This window comes from Balaenoptera acutorostrata, chromosome 7 (genome assembly GCF_949987535.1).
Source record: "Balaenoptera acutorostrata chromosome 7, mBalAcu1.1, whole genome shotgun sequence".
Taxonomy (NCBI): Eukaryota; Metazoa; Chordata; class Mammalia; order Artiodactyla; family Balaenopteridae; genus Balaenoptera; species Balaenoptera acutorostrata.
Genome location: NC_080070.1, coordinates 45605012 through 45626086, shown reverse-complemented (window position 1 = coordinate 45626086; position 21075 = coordinate 45605012). Strand labels below are relative to the sequence as shown.

Here is a 21075-nt window from a genome sequence, read left to right as displayed (position 1 = left end):
CCCCAAGCAATCTCATAGATAATACAGGTAGAAAAGGAACTTAAAATAATGATTACTTTCATAAATTTGTTTATGAATGCCACACTTACTATGACATGATGGGCATCTTTTCCCTCTGTGGGAAAATCGACTCAGTGTCATATCAAAGTCTGTTATTATCTGTAAGAAAAGGGAAAAAGGCATTATGAAATTACAGCCACCAAGGCCAGACACTTAATGCACATTTCCTAGAGGCATGAGACTGTGTTCCGTCCCTGCCCTCCACCGTAGGTTATTCGGTCTACACTGAGATTTCTAATGCAGTTCATATATCAAGTCCTGAGAATTTCCTTAACTACAAGGTGAACCTTAAGTGCCCCAGCACTGTCGCCAAATAAAATCTGACTAATCGGTATAGGAATTTGCAACTGCAGGTAATATGGTTACTATTGCTGACAGCAATAAAACATTGCACAATTTCAACCTACTTGGTCAATGTATAAAAATGCAGTGGAATCAAACTACATGAAGCTTTACGTTATTGAAACTGTTACATTCTTGAGTTAACTTGTCTATTTAGGTAAACTCTACCAATGAATGAATGATACGTAGCAGCAGTTTACCAACTCTTGAAACTTAGGAGACTGGGCTAAATATTTTTTCAGAAATGTTTAAAAAAAGGAATAAGTTTTTACTGAATATCCAGACTGTTGATTTAATTTACATGTAAAACATTCCTTTAAAAAAAAGGAAAGAATTAAAAAAAAAAGTTATCTATCACCTAATAAAGTTACATCTTACTTTGAACTACTAAGATTTATTTTATTAAAAAAATTTTTTTTGGCTGTGGTGGGTCTTCGTTGCTGCACGCAGGCTTTCTCTAGTTGCGGCACGCAGAATACTCTTCATTGCGGTGCGCGGCCTTCTCATTGCGGTGACTTCTCTTGTTGTGTAGCACGGGCTCTACGGCGTGCAGGCTTTAGTAGTTGCGGTGTGCGGGCTCAGTAGTTGTGGCGCACAGGCTTAGCTGCTCTGCAGCATGTGGGATCTTCCCAGACCAGGGCTCGAACCCATGTCCCCTGCATTGGCAGGCAGATTCTTAACCACTGTGCCACCAGGAAAGTCCTGAACTACTATGATTAATTAAATTAAAAGAACAACTTGAAACTGTACACATTTTAAAGAATATTATATTATTAACATTAATATTTTACTTAAGATGGTTTAATACTTATGCACAGCACTAGTTAGCTTAGCACTTAATATTAAAGAAAAGCTAAATTTATCTCAAGGCTACTAATTTTGTTTGTTTCCAGTGGGTCATTCTGCGTATTTTAGACCAATTCTAGATATATCTCTTAGATTTTACATTCCAAAAGGATAGGTGAAGCTTGCTATCTAAACTTTCTTTACTTAGATTGTAGCAACACATAGGATGAATGAGTCTGCTTGAACATTAAAAATAAAGGTTTAGGGCTTCCCTGGTGGCGCAGTGGTTGAGAATCTGCCTGCTAATGCAGGGGACACGGGTTCGAGCCCTGGTCTGGGAAGATCCCACATGCCACGGAGCAGCTGGGCCCGTGAGCCACAATTGCTGAGCCTGCGCGTCTGGAGCCTGTGCCCCGCGACGGGAGGGGCCGCGATAGAGAAAGGCCCGCGCACCGCGATGAAGAGCGGTCCCCGCACCGCGATGAAGAGTGGCCCCCGCTTGCCGCAACTGGAGAAAGCCCTCGCACGAACCGAAGACCCAACACAGCCAAAAATAAAATAAATAAATAAATAAATAAATAAATCAAGTAAAAACTTAAAAAAAAAAAAAAAAAAAAAATAAAGGTTTAATACTAAAGGCTTCTTGATAATTATTCACCTGAAGTTTGGCAGCTCCTCCTTTGATAAGACCACAGATAATTTCTTCTACTCTTGTAGGGTTCTTGATGTGAACTGAATTTTTCTGGAATTCTGGCATCTAAAAATCAAAGAAATTAATTAACTATTTTTAATTCCTTTTCCCCCAGGTTCCTTTGATACTAAGCAGAATAATATAAAAAGCTTATATTATTTAAAGATGTAAAAATGTTGGGGCGTTATTTTTAAAAAAGCAAACCACCATATCAAGTTGCCATTTATTTGTACAAAAAATTTTAAAGCACATCAGTAGTTTCCATCTAGAAGATTAAGGCAAAACTACATTTGTAATACATTATCAGAAAATGCAATTTTTCTAATTATAAAAGTCATGCATGTTTACCACAGAAAAAACCGAAGTATAAAAAAGAAATAAAAATTGCCTGGAATTCTACTGCCCAAAGATAAACAAGTAAACATTTTAATCAATTTTCCATTATTTTCATTTTTATGATTGCAATCATGTATGTATATGCACATAATTTATCTCATTCTCATTACATACTTTTGCACCTGGCTTTTTTTTTTTTTTTAAAGTAAATACCTTAGTTTTAACAGTACTTTAAAAAAAATGCATTCTTTTTTTAAAAAATTTATTTTATTTATTTATTTTTGGCTGTGTTGGGTCTTCGTTGCTGTGCACGGGCTTTCTCTAGTTGAGGTGAGCGGGGGCTACTCTTCGATGCGGTGCGCGGTCTTCTCACTGCAGTGGCTTCTCTTTTGCGGAGCACGGGCTCTAGGCACGCAGGCTTCAGTAGTTGTGGCACGTGGGCTCAGTAGTTGTGGCTTGTGGGCTCTAGAGCACAGGCTCAGAAGTTGTGGCGCACGGGCTTAGTTTGCTCCGCAGCATGTGGGAATCTCCCTGGACCAGGGCTTGAACCCGTGTCCCCTGCATTGGCAGGCGGATTCTTAACAACTGCGCCACCAGGGAAGTCCTTGCATCTGGCTTTTTGAAATTAATATTAATGTATTTAATTTGAAAAGTTGCTTCAAGATCTTTGCTTCTTTATTGTTACTATATCCCCCAAAACTTCATTGTTCTTGGCATAAATTTTACAATGGATTTATTTCAAGTTAAGACCCTACTAGGTATTAGACCACCTGGGCTTAGAAGCTGCCACTAGGCTGGTTTATGCAGGCTTTAGTTTTGCTCAACAATTTAATGTTATATAAATATTGTTTCTCTTTTCTACCATATCACAGATATAATGAAATTGATCAGAGTTTGATCAGAGTAAAATCAGCACCAGCACAGTGCTCTTACAGCTGTACAAGCAGACTGGGGGAAGGAAACTATGAATCATTTAATAGTCAGCTCACAGTATAAAAAGAAAATAACTGAACCTCAAATCAAGATTCTATAGTGGTTTGTATCAGGTAATATTTATTTACTTTATATCCTATTATTATGGGTGTGTTATCACCAATATTAACATATTTCATGTGTGTTATGGACACAGTTATGAAAAATTCCCCAGACCTTGCATCTCTGCTACAAGAGAGTCTGACCAGTTAAGTCTATTAGGTCCCATGTTGTCGCTACACAATGGACAAAATTAGAAAATCAGAAGAAAGCTAAAATGTTTTCCTAAGACTGGAGGATGAATACAGAGTGTACAGGAAAGAGAAGTGGGAACATTAAATTTTTCTCCATGAATGAAAGACCTGGACTTATAATACACTTAATTTTAAAAAGCCATATTTAAATAGGATAGGATAACCTGCAATGCAACTAACCTTTATACAGTGATCTTTTTAATTTAAATGGACTTTAAAGGGTTTCAAAAGAATAAAGAAGGTTATTTAAATCATCTAAATAAATCACTATTTTATTGTGATTTTTTAATAGATGAGAAAAACCAATAGGCATTTGTCCCTACATTCCTTTTTTTCATTCATTAATATCCATTCACTTGTTTTATAAATACTTATCATGTGTCTACTTTGTGTCAGACACGAGAAGCTAGAGATATGATGACATGATGCTTATACTGTTTTCTTGTTGAGTTTTAGGAATCATTGCTGTTTTGGAATATCACTTCTGTTGCTCTTTTACAAATACCTTAGCTAGTAAATGGTCCCCTAACTAAATTCTGCTCTTACTTCTGCCTTAACTGGCAGATGCATAACAACCAGCATATGCTTGATTCAATAACTAACCCGTTGATGAAAGCAATAGAGGGTATATGTCACCTACTGTATTTTCGCCAAGAAAATTAGACATTTTGTTTCAGTGTGTCGATACTGAGGAACATGTCCTGCCTCAAGCAAATCACATATTACAATACATTTAATTTTAAAAAGCCATGTTTAAACAGGACTTCAAAGTAGGCTGGTTTCTGCTAGGCTAAACAACTATTAGATTGGTTTATTTGACGGTGAAAATAAAGAGAACCAGTGGCTAGAGGCATTCATATCCCTGCTTCTGCACAAAATATAACCATTTATTTTCAGATAAATGAGTAGCGAATACTCAAACAGTACTAGGGTGAAATACCAGTGGTGAAAACAGATGGAAGGGCAGCTACTCTCTCCAGAGAACACGACAGGATGGAGGACACCGGCGTAAGAAATAAAAAAATTATAATTATACTTGCCTTGGACTATATGGTAATACACCACACACCCCCCTTTCCACAATACACATACAATATTACTAAAGTATATGATAAATACTTCTCAGGAACTTGAGATATTGGACATTTTACTCAAATATTTTAGAATACAGCCTAAGAAATACAATTTTATATATGAAATGTGTCAATGAATATCAGAATATCAGAACATTATGAAGCACACTGCAGGAGTATGCATTTCATCATATGTCACATACTTTTGTTACCTCCTCAAATCCCTTCCTCATATTCCTCTTGGACAAAATACACCTTCCTCTTTGGTGGTACATAAAATAATGATACTTGAAATTTGAAGGGCAAGTTATTTTAAATTTTTCGAAAACTTTCCAATTTGATAATACAATTTTATGAAAAATAAGGGGCTAAAGATTTCCATCATTTGTGAGCAAAAGAAAACAAATTCATTTTCTAAGGCCATAATATAAAATGTTAGGGAGGGAGCGAAGCTTTCCTGACAAGAATCAGGGTATTCTGGTTGACTGGAGCCTAATCTGAAGCAATGCTAAAGATAACTATGGAAAACCTAAAATATACTTATTCTGGCTGATCTTTAATATACTGTATTTGTACAGATGAAATGAATTCCTAATTATTAGTCTACTTACATATTCAGAATGCATGATTTCTAAAGAAATTGATTTCAAAGTTATATAGTTTTGTTCACAACCCTATAGCAATATTAGAGTATTTGATATTATCTTGTGGATACACTGAGATGATATAAATGAATATCTGCATGGTAGTCACAAAATTGTCCTAAGGATGTCTACCTGTATTTTTCTAAACACGGCCACATCAAAATTAGTTTGAATTACTTAAGAATCTTTGTCTGAAGCTCTCAGGGAAAATATTTTTTCTTTGTTTTCCAATGTTCAGATATGGTACAAGCAAAAGTCTTCATTACTGGTACAAAGGAGTGAGCACTACAATTTTTATGTGATGACATAAAAAGTATAGATTTTTAAAACCACCTATTCAGACTGGTACATTTACTCACTCACATACCTGGATGATTCTATGATTTACTTTGAAGATTATGCACTGCTAAATTTTATTCATAGCCGTCTCTCCTGCCTACCACATATCTGGCCTGTCTCCACATTAAGGGAGTGTAGGCCAAATTCTTTCCTTCATTTACCATATAGTCTTTAACTGTAAGGCATTCTGTTAAGCAACTCTGTAAAAGATACAGAAGTTTTAGTAAGATATACATCTTATACTCAAATGCATGTTCTCTAACATGGATTATAATACAGGAACCCAAATAACTAATACATTGCCAAGATGTCCAAGTACAATACTAGAGAAACAGAAGAAATTGAGATTACTTCTGCTGGGGTCAAAGGAGGGAGGGCCAATGGAGCTAGGATTTCAGAGTGAAGCAGGATTTGGGTATGCTGAGACTGGGGAGGGGTCAAAGTACAGGGTCTAATGTGGGAAAAGGATAAATAGCTCTGTTTTTCTAGAACTTAAGTGTACATGGAGAAGAGTGTGAGTGTGTGTAAAGTCTGGAAGGAGAGATTTGGACTCAGATCATGAGAAGTTAAGAATAACATCCTAAGGAGATATCAACTTAAAGATGTATCAATGTTTTTAGAAAAGCAAACCCAAGGTAAAAATTGTGTAAATTCATGCAATGATAGTAAAAAGTATTTAAGTATATATCATCTTTTGGCTTGTTTTCCTTCAATAGTGTTATTGTGGGTTAACTACATTGCTACTTGCTTCTAAAGGAGACACATGTTAGAAGGTTATAGGATCCAGGTAACAACAAATTATATGCTAAGACTTTCCTATGTCTCTTGTATTCATTTTGGTTAAAGAAAAAAAAAAGAAAATCACCTCAAGCAAGAAAATGAGTTTAGAATGATTTAATTCAGCAATGTTCATGCTCAGTACCAATGAATCAAATGCCAATCATGCAATGGATGCAAAGATCATGTCCAAGTATTAGGCTGAACCATACAAAACTGCCAATATTGGACTATATTTGATGTATTGAAAATATCGGCAATTTCATATGCTTTATTCTAACAGCTCTAAGTATACTGATGACAAGCTTAATCAGCACTTTGAGTCAACTTTAACCTCCCATCACATATTGGATGAGGAAAGTTAAACGAGAGATCTACTAATTGTGACACAAAGCTGTTTGCATGCTAAGTTCTGGTTTATAGGCTCAAACCAGAAAAAGAAAACTAGAAAGAAAAAGGATGAAAAAATAGAGAAGAGGAAGAACAAAAAAAAGGACAGAAAGAGAAAATACGAAAGAGATCATGGGGCAGTTGTCCTCTTTAAAAGACAGAAACTGTGATTTAAAAAATGTTTATGAATAAGGAGGATGGACATAATTTTCCCCACACATACAAATAAATGCTACATGCAGAGCTAAAACACTTACTAACATAATATAGGAGATTCACATTCACTGAGTGCTTACTATGTGCTATGAGGTACTTTATATATACTTTTTCATTAAATATAAGAACATTTCAATTATAAGATGAATAAGGTCTGAGGATATAACGTATAACATGGTGATCATAATGTTTAACACTATCACAAAATTGAAGTTTACTAAGAGAGTAGAACTCAAATGTTCTCAAAAAAAAAAAAAAAAAGGAAATTTGTGAGGTCATGGATGTGTTAGCTAGATGGGGTAAACTTTCACAATGTATATGCATATCAAATCATCACACTGTACACTTTAAATATCTTGTAATCTTATTTGTCAATTATATCTTAATAAAGCTGGGAAAAGATATGAATGAAAACAACACAAGGTTGGTGCTTTCACACCCATTCCTTAAAGGTGAGATGGTTGCCTTCATTCAAGGGTATCACAGCTATCAAGGACTGAGTTAAGATCTGAAGCCAGTTCTGATGCCAAAGCCTATATTTTCCCTACTTCATCCTAATTTCTATAATGCAATGAAAGCTACTGCTGTTCATGAAGTTTTTAAAAATTCTTAAATGCTGGTCATTTTAATTCAGAGGCCTAAGATAAAAGATCTCATGTTGTATGATTTAAGTGTGCTGTTGCTGAGCAAGGAAAATTTAGCACAAAAAGGAACGGGGTAATCATTTTATATGCCGAGAAACACTTTAATGCACATTATATTTCAAGCAAAAAGAATTCCAAAGAAATTCAATTCAACAAACATTCGAAGTTCTACTGTGTGTCTAACATTGGGAAGAAAGATCTGTATACATTTACAGTCCCATAATTAATTATCTGGTTAGAGACAGAGGTAAAAGTGGTGAAGATTCACCATTAATAAATGGAACTGGAAATATTCAAATACCCACCATTTTCACATGTACAGCAGAATCTTGATTAGGCATTTCTTGGTTATCCAATCTTCTGGATTTTCCCAGGTGATGTCACAGTGAAAGAGAGAGAAAAAAAGTACATGTGACATACATACACATTTTAGTCTCTTCCTTTATGTTAATGACATACCCGGGAGGTGCTTTTGGTTTGATTGAAATACCCAGTTACTGAAGGCATTTTTTTTTTCTTTCCTAAGAAGCTCAGCAAAGATTTTACTCTATCTCACAAAGTTTTGGGTTAAAATTGTGTATGGAGAAGCTGCAGCTCTCCTATAAGAATTTATATGGTGTTAATAAGATTTGAATAGAATTACAGTGAAGTATATATTTGCAAGAAAATGTTCTATTGCAAGAACACTTTATCAACATCTCTACATGTAAGGGTGAAGTTTGTGGGAAAATTATGCATTATTATTACTGAATAAGAATGTAAGGAGAAGCATAATCCACACAAGTCAAATTTTTTCTTCAATTTTCTCATTTTAAAATCTTTAATTTTGTGAAATGATGTGACTAAGATCTGACTTGTGTTTGAATCTAGCATAGTGTCTGGCACAAAATAGTATGTAATTGAATGATCATTTAAGGGTTTTGGGTGAAATTTATATGCATCTATTTGTTAAACCAAAAGAAGTTTTAAAAATACCCTATCATTATACTAAGTTTCATTTTTGCAGTATAAATTTTAGGGAAAATTATTTATTTTTGTTCCTCAATGACTTGACTTTTACTTTATTCTAGGTAAGCAAAATTTTATAATAAAAGCACTGTTTAAAAAGGGTAAGTTAGTTGAGAGGGAAAAACTGACTTTTTCTTAAACTCTAGCAATAGAAGTTGAACATTAGATCTGTGTTCTTTATAATTAAAATGTGTGTAGCAGACATAAAAAAATTCTCAAATTCTAAAATCCATCCCCCCCTTCCACTTAAAGTACATACATAAAATTGGGAAATATCTTACTTAAAAAAGTATTTCCCACCCCTCTCAGAAAGGCTGTTAGTAAGTTGATGATCTTATAACTGATGGTATCTTAAGAGTTGAATAAACAGTATTTCCAAACAGTAAGATACCTCCATTTTTTCACATCTGAAAAATATTGTCATCAAAACTGCCTGGCAAGTCTCTTTCTTCATTTATAGAATCCAAAGCATAAAATATTAAATGCTTATGGCTTTTCTTCAATGTTTAATATCTGAAAAGGATTTCTAGGTTTCTCAGAAGGCACTATTTAAATAAAACCATTTTATTAGCTTGAAAATGAGGAAGGAGAATGTGAAAAAGTACAGTGGAGTTTACAAAAATATCACATACTCTGAAACATTTGAAAAGCTCAAAGGAAAACAATTCAAGCAGTGAAGAATACGTTTTAATATCTGGGAATCTCAAGTCTTTTGTTACACATAGCCAAGTAGCCCAATTCCTCTCTACTCTCCGCCCCCAAGTATGGCTCTTTTTGGAGCATTCATTCCTTTTTTTTTTTTTTTTTTTTTTTTAAATTTTATAGCTACTTTATTTATTTATTTATTTATTTTTGGCTGTGTTGGGTCTTCGGTTCGTGCGAGGGCTTTCTCTAGTTACGGCAAGTGGGGGCCACTCTTCATCGCGGTGCAGGGACCGCTCTTCATCGCGGTGCGCGGGCCTTTCACTATCGCAGCCCCTCCCGTTGCGGGGCACAGGCTCCAGACGCGCAGGCTCAGTAGTTGTGGCTCACGGGCCCAGCCGCTCCGTGGCATGTGGGATCCTCCCAGACCAGGGCTCGAACCTGTGTCCCCTGCATTAGCAGGCAGATTCTCAACCACTGCGCCACCAGGGAAGCCCGCATTCATTCCTTTTCTACTAAATAACTGGCCTTTGAAATCTATTTTCTTTTCTTCTACCACCTTCTCTTACCCTCCCACCTTTTGCTATTCAGTTTCATTTTTGTTTTATGTCTGTATCAAGAGAAAGTTTCATTTTCCAGTTTGTGTATTTTTCTTTTCACTGCTGCCTTGAAAATCTAATTAGGGAGAATTCTTTAAATGCCCCCAAGAAACTGATTTTATAATGTTATACAAATAAGGAACTTATAGTTTGATTTTCCATGTGCTAATCACAAAATATATTTCAAAATAGAAATCACAAAATAGAAATCACAAGATAGATTTCAAAGGCCAGTTATTTAGTAGAAAAGGAAAGAAGGAAAAAAAAAAAAAGCCAGTGTTAGTAGGTAAAGGAGTTAATCATCTTTCTCATGGTCTCTTCATTATTTTATTTATACAAATGAAAACAAAGAGTGATCAGAAATTTGATAATGGCCAACTTTAGGACATTATTTTTAATAAGTAAACCTAATAGTTTACTAGATACTCTGCAAATTTCAATGACGATATTTCATTCTTCCTAATCCTCACTGGCAATCTGACCAGAATTTATCCTTACTCAAAGATAATCTCACATGAAGTGATACTGCAGTCCTAATAGAAAAATCACTATCATTATAGAAGTGTAAAGACTAAGGTATAAATGTCAGCATTCTGGCGCTATTCTAAGGAAGACATTGAAAATTAGGGCAGGATATTTTTAAACCAATAGGCTTGTAAACCTATACTTGGTATATAAACTTCTGGCTTACTTTGCCAGCAGTCATCTGTTGCAGATGCTTCAAGAGAAGAGTTGCTGAAAAAAACACATCAAGTGTAGAAGACACGTTCAAAAGTAGAAAATATTACCCTTGAACTATGAACTCTCTACTAAGAAAGTTCTGAAGTTTTAAGTATTTGGAACCTTTAAATGTGGACTGGAAAATGTGGAAACTGGAAAATAATTACTTTGTGTTCTTTCACTGTGAGGTTAAGGTCTCTACTGTAACAGTGTTCATTACAAGGAACATGTAGGACAAAGCTAAAGACTGAAGCAAGAAGTAAGAAGAACTTCACTTGCATAGCACAAACTTGATAACTGAAAGTTTTAGCTATTGTGGTATTTCATTCTGAGATGATTCTCTTTACACCTTGAAGTTATTTACAAATCAAAATGACTGAAAATTTCTATATCTACCTGAAAAAAATTTACTTGCCTTTATACAAGTTTTAAAGTATCTATTTGAATGCAAATTGAATACTTTTAAAGGCCCACTTGACTGTCTTCTGGGAAAGTGAAAAAAGATTAAATTCACTGATATTCTTAGCTTAAAAAGCTGTGATTCCGCTTTAAGCTTGATACTTTTAGAAACATTTAAATTACACAATAAATTAATGAAATTTTGAATGGTAAACTGTATACTACTTAACATAAGAAAAGGTATGCATTACTACAGTATGGACAGTGTATCAGCAACAGTCCTAAATGTCTTACTGCACATCTCCAGCAACATATATTACTTGTCCTAAGCTTGGGTTTTTAATAATGACACTTTTTTAGGGTGATTAGCACATGGAAAATCAAACTGTAAGTTCCTTATTTGTATAACATTATAAAATCAGTTTCTTGGGGGCACTTAAAGAATTCTCCCTAATTAGATTTTCAAGGCAGCAGTGGAAAAAAATACACAAACTGGAAAATGAAACTTTCTCTTGATACAGACATAAAACAAAAATGAAACTGAATAGCAAAAGGTGGGAGGGTAAGAGAAGGTGGTAGAAGAAAAGAAAATAGATTTCAAAGGCCAGTTATTTAAAAATTGGCAATTTATACCAATTTTCTTAAATAGTAAAATGTGGCTTCTCAGTCAGAATTTTGTAGATACTTATGAAAATACACAATTTCAAAGCTTAGAATTTATTCATCTATCCTCCCCACCTTCACTAACCTAATAACTAATAGCGTTTTTCAAGATGAGTAAACCTAAGGCACATAGAAAGTAGATAATATATACTGATTACCCTTAGAGTACTCTGAGTTCCTCTGTCCTTGAATATGTCCTAGAACAACAGCATAGATAGTAAGCAGTATCCAGAGATGCAGGGCTTGGATATAGGCTGCCAATAAAAACCAAGTAAACTACTTTAAGAAATGGTCTGCTGCATTAGCTAACTATAAAAAATAAGGTAAATTCAAGTATTTAAATCTAAGTTAACTAAAATGTTCTAGGCTATTATGGTGATATATATGTTTGAATCTTAATTTTCAATATACAATGTGTTATAATCCTTACAGACAGTAATCCAGCTTTTATTAACTTATAAAACATACCAGTATAAACCCATTCCAAGATATCCTGGATAAGGCTTATGGGCACAAAATAAAAATTAATTATCTTTATTACTAGCCATAATAAATAGTTCCTAATCCTAGGTACACAAAGCATGTGGCTATCAGCAAAACTGAATCACACAACAACTAATGAACAACAAAATTGGATCTTTTTTCCCCTTGAAAAGAGATTTCTGAGGGTACTTTGCTTTTCCTTAACATCTATGTGTGAAACAATAAGCTCTTTTTTTTTAAACAATAAGCTCTTAAAATTAGATCCTACAAATTATAATTTCTGAGACTCAAGACACTGCAAAGTTTTACATATTCATATCTTTGCAAACTATAAAAAAGTTTTACATTATACAGGATCATTCTGTTTTTATTTCCTTAATTTGGATGTTTAAATGCCTAAAATTTCAATAAGATACAGAATCAAAAAAGAATCAGATAAAGTTAAACAAGAGAAACTCATTTTTACACGAACTGTACACACTTACCCTGAAGGTAACCGGACAAGCTACCGCAGCAAAAGAAAATTCTTCCTGTCTGAGGAGTACTAATATAGCACAAGGTGCAGCTGAGGGCGGTTCCAAAAGCCTTGGCTAATAAGCTCTATGCAAAAACAGTCTTGTGACGCATCACTACACAGTGCTTTATTATGCTCTGGGTGACAGGCTTGCTAGCTCTGAGTTAGTCACCAGTCAGTCTACAGAACATGATCAAATAAAATAATGTGGCAGTTAAGAGAAGGTAAATCTGTACTATTAGAGCACTGCCAACTTGCTCTGCAAAGAAAAAAGGAACCTCAACAGTAACACTTAGAAACACTCTGTTCCTCATGTGTTTTTTGGCTTTCAGCGTACTTGTAGTATGTGTAGTTTTCTGTATGAATATTATATTTCAATACAAAGTGAAAAAGAGTAGGTCGTGGTTGCCAGGGGCTGGAGGAGGGGAGAGAGGGGAGCTATTGCTCAACGGGTACAGAGTTTCAGTCTGGAAGATAAAAAGAGTTCTGGAGATGGATGGTGGTGGTGGTTTCACAACGATGTCAATGTACTTAATGTCATCGAACTGTACACTCAAAAATAGTTAAAGCGGTAAACTTTGTTATGTATGTTTTACAGTTTTAAAAAGATTTGTTCATTTAAGACGTGAAAAAAACATGATGCATAAAAGTGTGGTCAGTAAGATGTTAACAGTCTTTATTGCAGGGCAGTGGGATTTAAAGTGACTTTTATGTTTTTCTTCATATTTTCCTACACTGTAAATTTCAACAAGACCATGCATAGATCTACTAAAAAATCTGAACACAATGAAAACTAATTTTTATGGTTAAAAAAATTGAAAAAAGTTCCCTTCCTGCTGGAAATGAAAGCAAACTGTTGTGAAGAAAAATATTTTTAACCTTTAAAGAAAAATCAGTCTTGTTTTCAACCTGAGTAGTAGGAATAAATATGCTAATACCATGTGTCAGGGCCTGATACATAAGTTATGCTACGGGCTCTGGGAAGCTTTATCATTAGAAACATGGCTATGCTACACTTACGTAAATAAATTTTTATATCAGCCTTCTCTCTTCTACGCTCAAGAGAAATCAAACCCACAAAACATTTCAGTAATCAAACTTTGTGAAGTGGCATCCTCTATTACAAACAACACAAAAAATTTTAAAATAGCTTTTAAAAAAGGCCACTAACAAATTATCCAAACTTGGTATCCTACCAAATGCTAAAAATTTGGCATTGCTATCTTATTTTAATAAGATGAGAAGATTGACAACATAACATTTCTCTTAGAGGAAAATCTTTTATATTCTAGTAATGGAGGCTCAAGGGCAAGCAGATGATCCATTTTGAAAACACCTCTGTATTAGGTATGAATGTGACGACTTAACTGTCCTTTAATATATTAATATGGTTAGTAATGATAAGAATTTTAAAGATATCTCTTTGAAACATGACTCCAGATAAATCATCTTCAACAAAAACAACAAAGAATGCTGGAGTTAGAGTTCCATAACCTTTCTGGAGGGGTATTTAGAAATATTATTAAAAGCTTTAGAAATACACATTCCCTTTGACACACCAATTTTATGTCCTAAGGAAATAAGACAGTACACAAAGACTTAGTTGCAAGGGTGTATATTGCAGAGTTGCTTTATAATACTGGGAAACTGTAAACAGCCTAAATGCTCAGTATCTAAATGTTTATTAATACTGGAGAGGTGAATAAATTGGGGTAAACACATAAAAAATTATACAGTTCTCAAACATGATTATTATAAATAGCTAAAATTTATTGTATGTTTACTGTGTGCCAGATACTTTTAAGCACTTGACATACCTCTTCTCATCTCATCTCATATTCATAACCCTAGAAGGTATGTGCTATTATTATCCTCATTTTAAAGGTGAATAAATTAAGGCTTGTAGCTGGCAAATGGCAGAAATGGATTCAAATTCAGGTCTCTTGACTTCAGAATCCATGCCTGTAAATCACTATACAGTACTGCTCTGTGAGATCAATATTTACATATATACTGAGACATACATGATCTACTATTGAGTGAAAAGAGTTATGAGAGTATCTATAGCAAGAGTCCAATTTTGGGACAGGAAAGTCTAAAGTAGAATACATAAGACAGTATCAGTAATGGGATTAAGGGGCCATTTTTATTTTCTGAGCTTCATAAAATAAATGAGTTCCTTAGGGAAAAAATGGCTTGTTAAAAATGATATAGTAGTAGAACCGATCATGTCCATAATCGGAAAAGAAAGTTAAAAAAAAAAAAAATCAGAACCAGTCAACATCATACAGATGGATTATTTTAAACCATATTTCTAAAGTAGAGACAGAAGCAAGGAATTCAGCCAGTTTACTCTAAAACAAAACAAAATACTTTACAGCATGAAAACCAAGATGGCTAGTTTCTTATCAAGAGGGGTGCTTTGGTCTCTAAGGGATAGATGACTTTGGCTTTGATAGTGTTCTGTCCAGCTACTCTAAGGAGAGTGGAGAAGAGAGGAAATATGAGCATTGTTTCCTGATCACATATAGGGGACTTCTTCGGCCTTTCAATTCCATCTAGTAGGCGGGTATACGTGGTGGGGGTGGATTGTGTGTCTGGTGGGGTGTCCCTCTATGTCTAAAAAAACATGCATACCTTAATTTAAAAATAATGTATTGCTAAAAAGTGCTAATGATCACCTGAGCCTCCAGCAAGTCAAAATCTTTTGGCAATAGTAACATCAAAGAACACTGATTACAGACCACCATAACAAATATGATAGCAATGAAAAAGTTTGAAATATTGTGGGAATTACCAAAATGTGACACAGAGACATGAAGTGAGCAAATGCTGTAGGAAAAATGGTCCCAATAGACTTGCTTGATGCATGTTTGCCACAAACCATCAATTTGTAAAAAAAATGCAATATCTGCAAAGTGTAATAAAACGAGGTATGCCTGTGTAATTTAATCAGTAAAACCTTAAGAGAAAGATAATACTTCCCCCTTCATTATAGGTAAGGAATCTAACGTCTGGGAGAAGTCACTTGTTACTTACATACGTGAGCTGGAAGACTTTTTTTCTTAACTTTATCAGCACTGTTTCTAGGCAATATTATTAACATAACACGTACAGGAGAGGGCTAAAGATGTGTACGATAAGAGTAATGTTTTGAAACTGTGACATAGAAAAGGAACAAGGACACAAGCAAAGTACTGAATGAAAGAAAATGAATTTTGTTTCAAATAGCTCTAGGATCCTCTTTTTTTTTTTGAGAGGAGACATAAAGGATCCAGAAATAAAAGAAGTCATAAAGGCAGTCACTTTAGCAGCACAGTAGACTTTCATCTCTGGACACAATGACTGGGCCTTGTTGCCTTGGAGTTTCTTTATTCACTGTCATAGAAACAAAAATTACTCATATCACTCCTGATGCAAACTCTAAACATGAAATTGATATGCCAAGAGCAAAGAATCATACAGGACTCAAATATCTGGCAGATTTTTCTCCCCTTATAACACTGAAACTGGCCGTCTTTATCAACAGAGAAAGGGATATTCATTTGTACTTCAGAGTAACTTGTTACAACTTTTAGATACCGTCAATTTTCAATTAACTTTAAAAGCTAAAAATGATCACTTCATATTTTGCCATCAAAAAAGTTTCTCAAAATTTTGAAATAATGAAAAAACAAAAAAGTACACAGAAAATCTATCAGGTTAAATCTTAATAACTTATTAATTGATTTTGCCTTTAATCTTTGGGCAGGGAGTAAAGGGAATAAAGGTATTATATTAATTAATAGTTATATATGAAAAAAATCATTTCATAATCCCACATAAAACCTGTGGTATTGTAGTTATTTCTCAATAATCCAATCTATGACTTAACCACTAACTCAGAGTTAATTTACCATAATCCAATTACCATTTCTCTGTGGAATGTATTTTTAAACTTCATTCTGAACTTGCTTGACACCCTAGGAAGTTATTCCAAACCAAACAATAAAGTCATATAAGGAAGACAATTCAGTAGGAGGTGAGATGTAATACTCTCTATAAGGACTCTTGCCAAACTTGTTCCTGCTAATTGTTGCATGATGTAAATAGAAAGACCATTTTTTTAAACATGCAAAACACCTGTTTAGGCATTTGACTTCTCTCAAAACTTCTCGGAAAAAGACAACAGTCAACTAACTTTAAAAGTGTGACTGTTCAAAATAAAATTGAAATAAGGTGATATAGATGTTTATATGAATATGGTTTAAAATGTTTAAGGAGCAAAAACAGAGATGAAAACAATGAATTATTATATGTTGGGGAAATGAACAGCAAGTAAAGATTTTCTCATAAGTTTTTCTCTTATTTAAAATAATTCCAAAGACTTATCCTATTAGGTGACTGTTAGCAAAGTTGATTGCTGCATTTATGAATTTACACACATATATATATAAACTGAGGAAAACCTATGGTTCTAATCTCAATACATTTCTTAAAAACTCTATGCAGGGCTTCCCTGGTGGTGCAGTGGTTAGGAATCTGCCTGCCAATGCAGGGGACACAGGTTCAAGCCCTGGTCTGGGAGGATCCCACATGCCTTGGAGCAACTAAGCCCACATGCCACAACTGCTGAGCCTGTGCTCTAGAGCTGGAGCTCCGCAATGAGAGAGGCCACAGCAGTGGGAGGCCCGTGGGCACTGCAACGAAGAGTAGCCCCTGCTTGCCCGAAGACCCAATGCAGCCAAAAATAAATAAATAAAATAAATAAATGTATATATTAAAAAAAATACATCTTTGTTGATATGTACACATTAAAAAAAAACTACTCAAAAATCTAGGATTGAGTGACTTAATTTTCAGAAACTCAAATGAAGTTCTTGGACACAGTCTACATCTTTTTACTTTCTTATTTAAGAAGTAATAAATTCTGTAAACTCCTTTAGAGGAAATGACATTTGTGTTGCAATAAGTAGGTCAAGTTCAAGAAAATCCGATGTAAGACAGTACCATAAATGAAGGAAGTCTTTCCTAACTCTCAAATGTACTATGTTCTAATCTTTCAAGATGCTTAGCACTGAGATTATTGTTCCTATTTTATTATATCTGGATTTCTGTGCCTGAAATGGAACAAGAAGAAAAACTTTTGTTTTAATTTTGGACTCCTTCCACATCACAAAGTTGGCATTCTATATGTTGAAAAGAAACAGTATTGTTTAGGATTGCTATTTTGATATGGGTTATAATAAAAATGGTAAAAAAGTTATGTTATTAATGGCTTTTATTATTGATGTATTATATCCAGTACATCTAAAAGGAGAGTACAAAGACAACTTACTATCCCTTCTTCTTGCTATGCTAAATAAACTCATTTAAAAAGTAATAAGGTAAGAAAACAATGAAGAAAATTACTGAGATTCAAGTTCATAAATAACTTGTAGCAAAGAATTATTTGAAATTATATGGATGATATCAGCGGTTGATAACTTGAGTTTTTAAAGTATATAATAGAAGAAAACACAAAATATAACCCTTTCAAAACCTCTCTGATTAATAAACTCAACATAGTAAACCAAAGTAATTAATTTAATCTTAGAAAAATTTTGATAACATATAGTACATTCAATAATGGAATGTGTGACACAGAAACCAAATTTATGGTTATCAAAGGGGAAAGGGCTGGGGGGGAGGGATAAATTAGAAGTTTGGGATCAGCAGACAAATTACTATATATAAAATAAACAAGGTCCTACTGTATAGCACAGGGAACTATATTCAATATCTTGTAATAAACTATAATAGAAAAGAATCTGAAAGAGAATATCTTATCTATCTATTTATCCATAAATAAATATATCTGAATCACTTTGCTGTACACCAGAAACTAACACAACATTGTAAATCAACTATACTTCAATAAACCAAACCAAACCAAAACCAACAATGGAATGTGTGCTCATTAGAACAGAACTTATAAAAATAAGTTTATTAGAAAATGGCCTTCAAAAAGCTTTGTGATCAGGTTTTATACTTGTGAGCTCTTTCAAACTTTAACAGATCGCTCCCATGCTAGATAAACTATAACACATAAGAAGAAGTTAACTACCCAATTCCATTTATGAACTAACTAGTATAAAACCCTGAAACAAATGTCTCTCAAAAAGAGACAAAAAGAGAAAAGATACCTAATTTCACTTATGAATACACATAACAAAAGTTTTAAATAATAAACCAGTGACAGGGTGGGATAGGGAGGGTGGGAGGGAGACGCAAGAGGGAGGAGATATGGGGATATATGTATATGTATAGCTGATTCACTTTGTTATAAAGCAGAAAAAAAAACAACAACAACCCAGTAACAAACTAAATTCAATAGTATAATAATCATCTGACATGACTGAATCAAATATATTCCAAAGATCAAGTAATAGTTATCAAACAGCAATGATAGGATCACAGGTGATTGTATTTTCTTCTTCATACTCTCTGGTATTTTCTAAATTTTCTATAATGAATAATATCTTATACCTAGAAGAAAACAAAGATTATTTTTTAAAAGTTACATGTCCCAAAATAAAAGAAAGTGAAAGTGTGTATAATGCTACTACATCTTTAGAAGAAATGGACATGGCATATATTAAGTAATATTTATGAAGGTAAAATGAAAATTATCTATTGGGACAAATCATAATGCCTTACTATTTTTTTCTGTAGTTAGCCTTCCTCATTCTATGGCTGGGAGGGTCAACTAGTGAGTAAGTTATACAAACTATTTAATGCTATATTCTCCTCCTACTCTGGCTATCGAATGAAGTCATAATGTGTAAATGAGGAGTCATGTGCAATCAAGGTTAGTAAAACATTCTAAAGAATTAGTACATTGGCTTAACGAAGCCATTTAAAGGTTTGAAAAGGAAGGTCAATTTAGACTACTCAAAAATGGAAGTGAAACAAAAACTTGGAAAAATATATTTCTAACATACTCTCATGGCTGAAAGTCATTTTATAAAAGCCCTTGCAAATCAAGAAAAAGAACTCAGATGGTTCAGAAAAGAAGAAAATAAGTGGCCAATTTTTTAAAAAGTTCAACTTCAAAAGTAATAGAAATATTAATACTTTTTAAAAAAGCTATCATTTGGCAAAGATCAGGAAAAAAAAAAAAGATATCTACTCCCAGGAAAACACGGAGCTAGGTACTTAAATATACTGTTGGTGAAAATATAAATTGGTACAACCTTTTCAGAGGGTAACCCCTGGCAGCACATTCAAAAGGCTTTCATCAAGCAATTCCATTTAAACAATCATAGACACGCACAGATGCTACAAGAATGTTCACTGATCCATTATTTATCATAACTGAAAGTGAGAAACAATCTAAATGTTCACCAATGAAGAACTTGCTAAATAATTAATGATATCCATATATGATATAATACCAAAGACAATATAGTCATTAAAATAAGTATAAGTTTATCATTAAGAAATAAATTAACAAGTTAAACATTGTTTTAACAAGTTAAAAACAATGTTACAGTATGGTCTTATTTTGGGAAAAATGATACTCAATAGTTATATGTACAGGAGAAAGGAGTACATTTACTAAAATATGGGGTTTTTTAGGTGGTGAAAATTGCAGATTACTTTTTTTGCTTATCTAGATTTTCTAATTTTATATCAGCATATACTACACCAGAAATAAAAAGAGAAAGAATCAAAGGGAAAATTAAGTTTAAGATAGGTAAATAATTAAAAATGGAGAAATTCCTTGTAAAAAGCTGGATCTTAATTCAGGTACTCATGAGTCCTTAATCATCAAAACTCCCCTAAAGCTGAATCAAATGATTGGAAATCCACACCTGTGGACCCCATGAGTTAATTTTGAAATATATAATGAATCACATGATCTGTGCTTGTTGTAAGTATACTAGAGGGGACTCAAAAGTGAGTCAAACAGATACAGCTTTATCCTTTATAATAACTCATGTTTCTCATACAATTGTAGTGAAATTAAGTCTCAGTAATTGTAAATGATATACTCCAAGCCTCCAAGTGTGCTACCCAGGTCAGCTGAACCATCTACAATTGTGACAGCAGGCATGCAGGGATTGGGCTAGCTACTGTTTTCTAGAATGCTAGGTACTCAGGTTAAAAACTGTTGCTCAGAATTTGGCATAATGCTGGACATTTCTCATTCCCAATCTTTTTAACTTTAAGAAAGATATATGATAAAACTAGTCATTCAGTTTTTATCTCCAAATCTGAGGGCTCAAATGGAATACTGTTTAGACATCATTTTTAAATGCATTACTTAATATGAATAATATACTATATGAGAACATCATGTCTAAAATAAAGTTGGGAAAAGAATAGCTTTGTTTATTATATACACTGCATGTATATAATTTCTTTTTTAATCTTAATAACCCAGGTGGATACTAGAATAGTATACTGTTGGAATTCTCCCAAAGTGTAATTATTTAAAACAAGTGAAATGAAAAATAACAACACAAAAGCAGAACATATTCTAATATAATACCCTGAAGG

The 21075-nt window shown here is 33.7% G+C and overlaps 1 protein-coding gene across 6 annotated transcripts in view; it reads right to left on the bottom strand.

The window, feature by feature from the left end:
* Nucleotides 1-21075, bottom strand: part of NT5C3A (5'-nucleotidase, cytosolic IIIA) — a 41742-nt gene that overhangs the window by 7888 nt on the left and 12779 nt on the right. The window contains exons 1-5 of one of the 6 annotated variants that reach the window (XM_007175224.2): nucleotides 12524-12638; nucleotides 11714-11809; nucleotides 7830-7884; nucleotides 1847-1945; nucleotides 90-159 (exon numbers count right to left, since the gene is read on the bottom strand). In XM_007175224.2, the coding sequence (XP_007175286.1) occupies nucleotides 90-159; nucleotides 1847-1945; nucleotides 7830-7865 (205 nt within the window). In that variant the 5' untranslated portion in view covers nucleotides 7866-7884; nucleotides 11714-11809; nucleotides 12524-12638. Of the gene's footprint in view, nucleotides 1-89; nucleotides 160-1846; nucleotides 1946-7829; nucleotides 7885-11713; nucleotides 11810-12523; nucleotides 12639-21075 lie in introns of those variants that run through there. The other 5 variants (XM_007175226.2, XM_007175227.2, XM_007175225.3 and 2 more) reach the window with 5 other exon arrangements.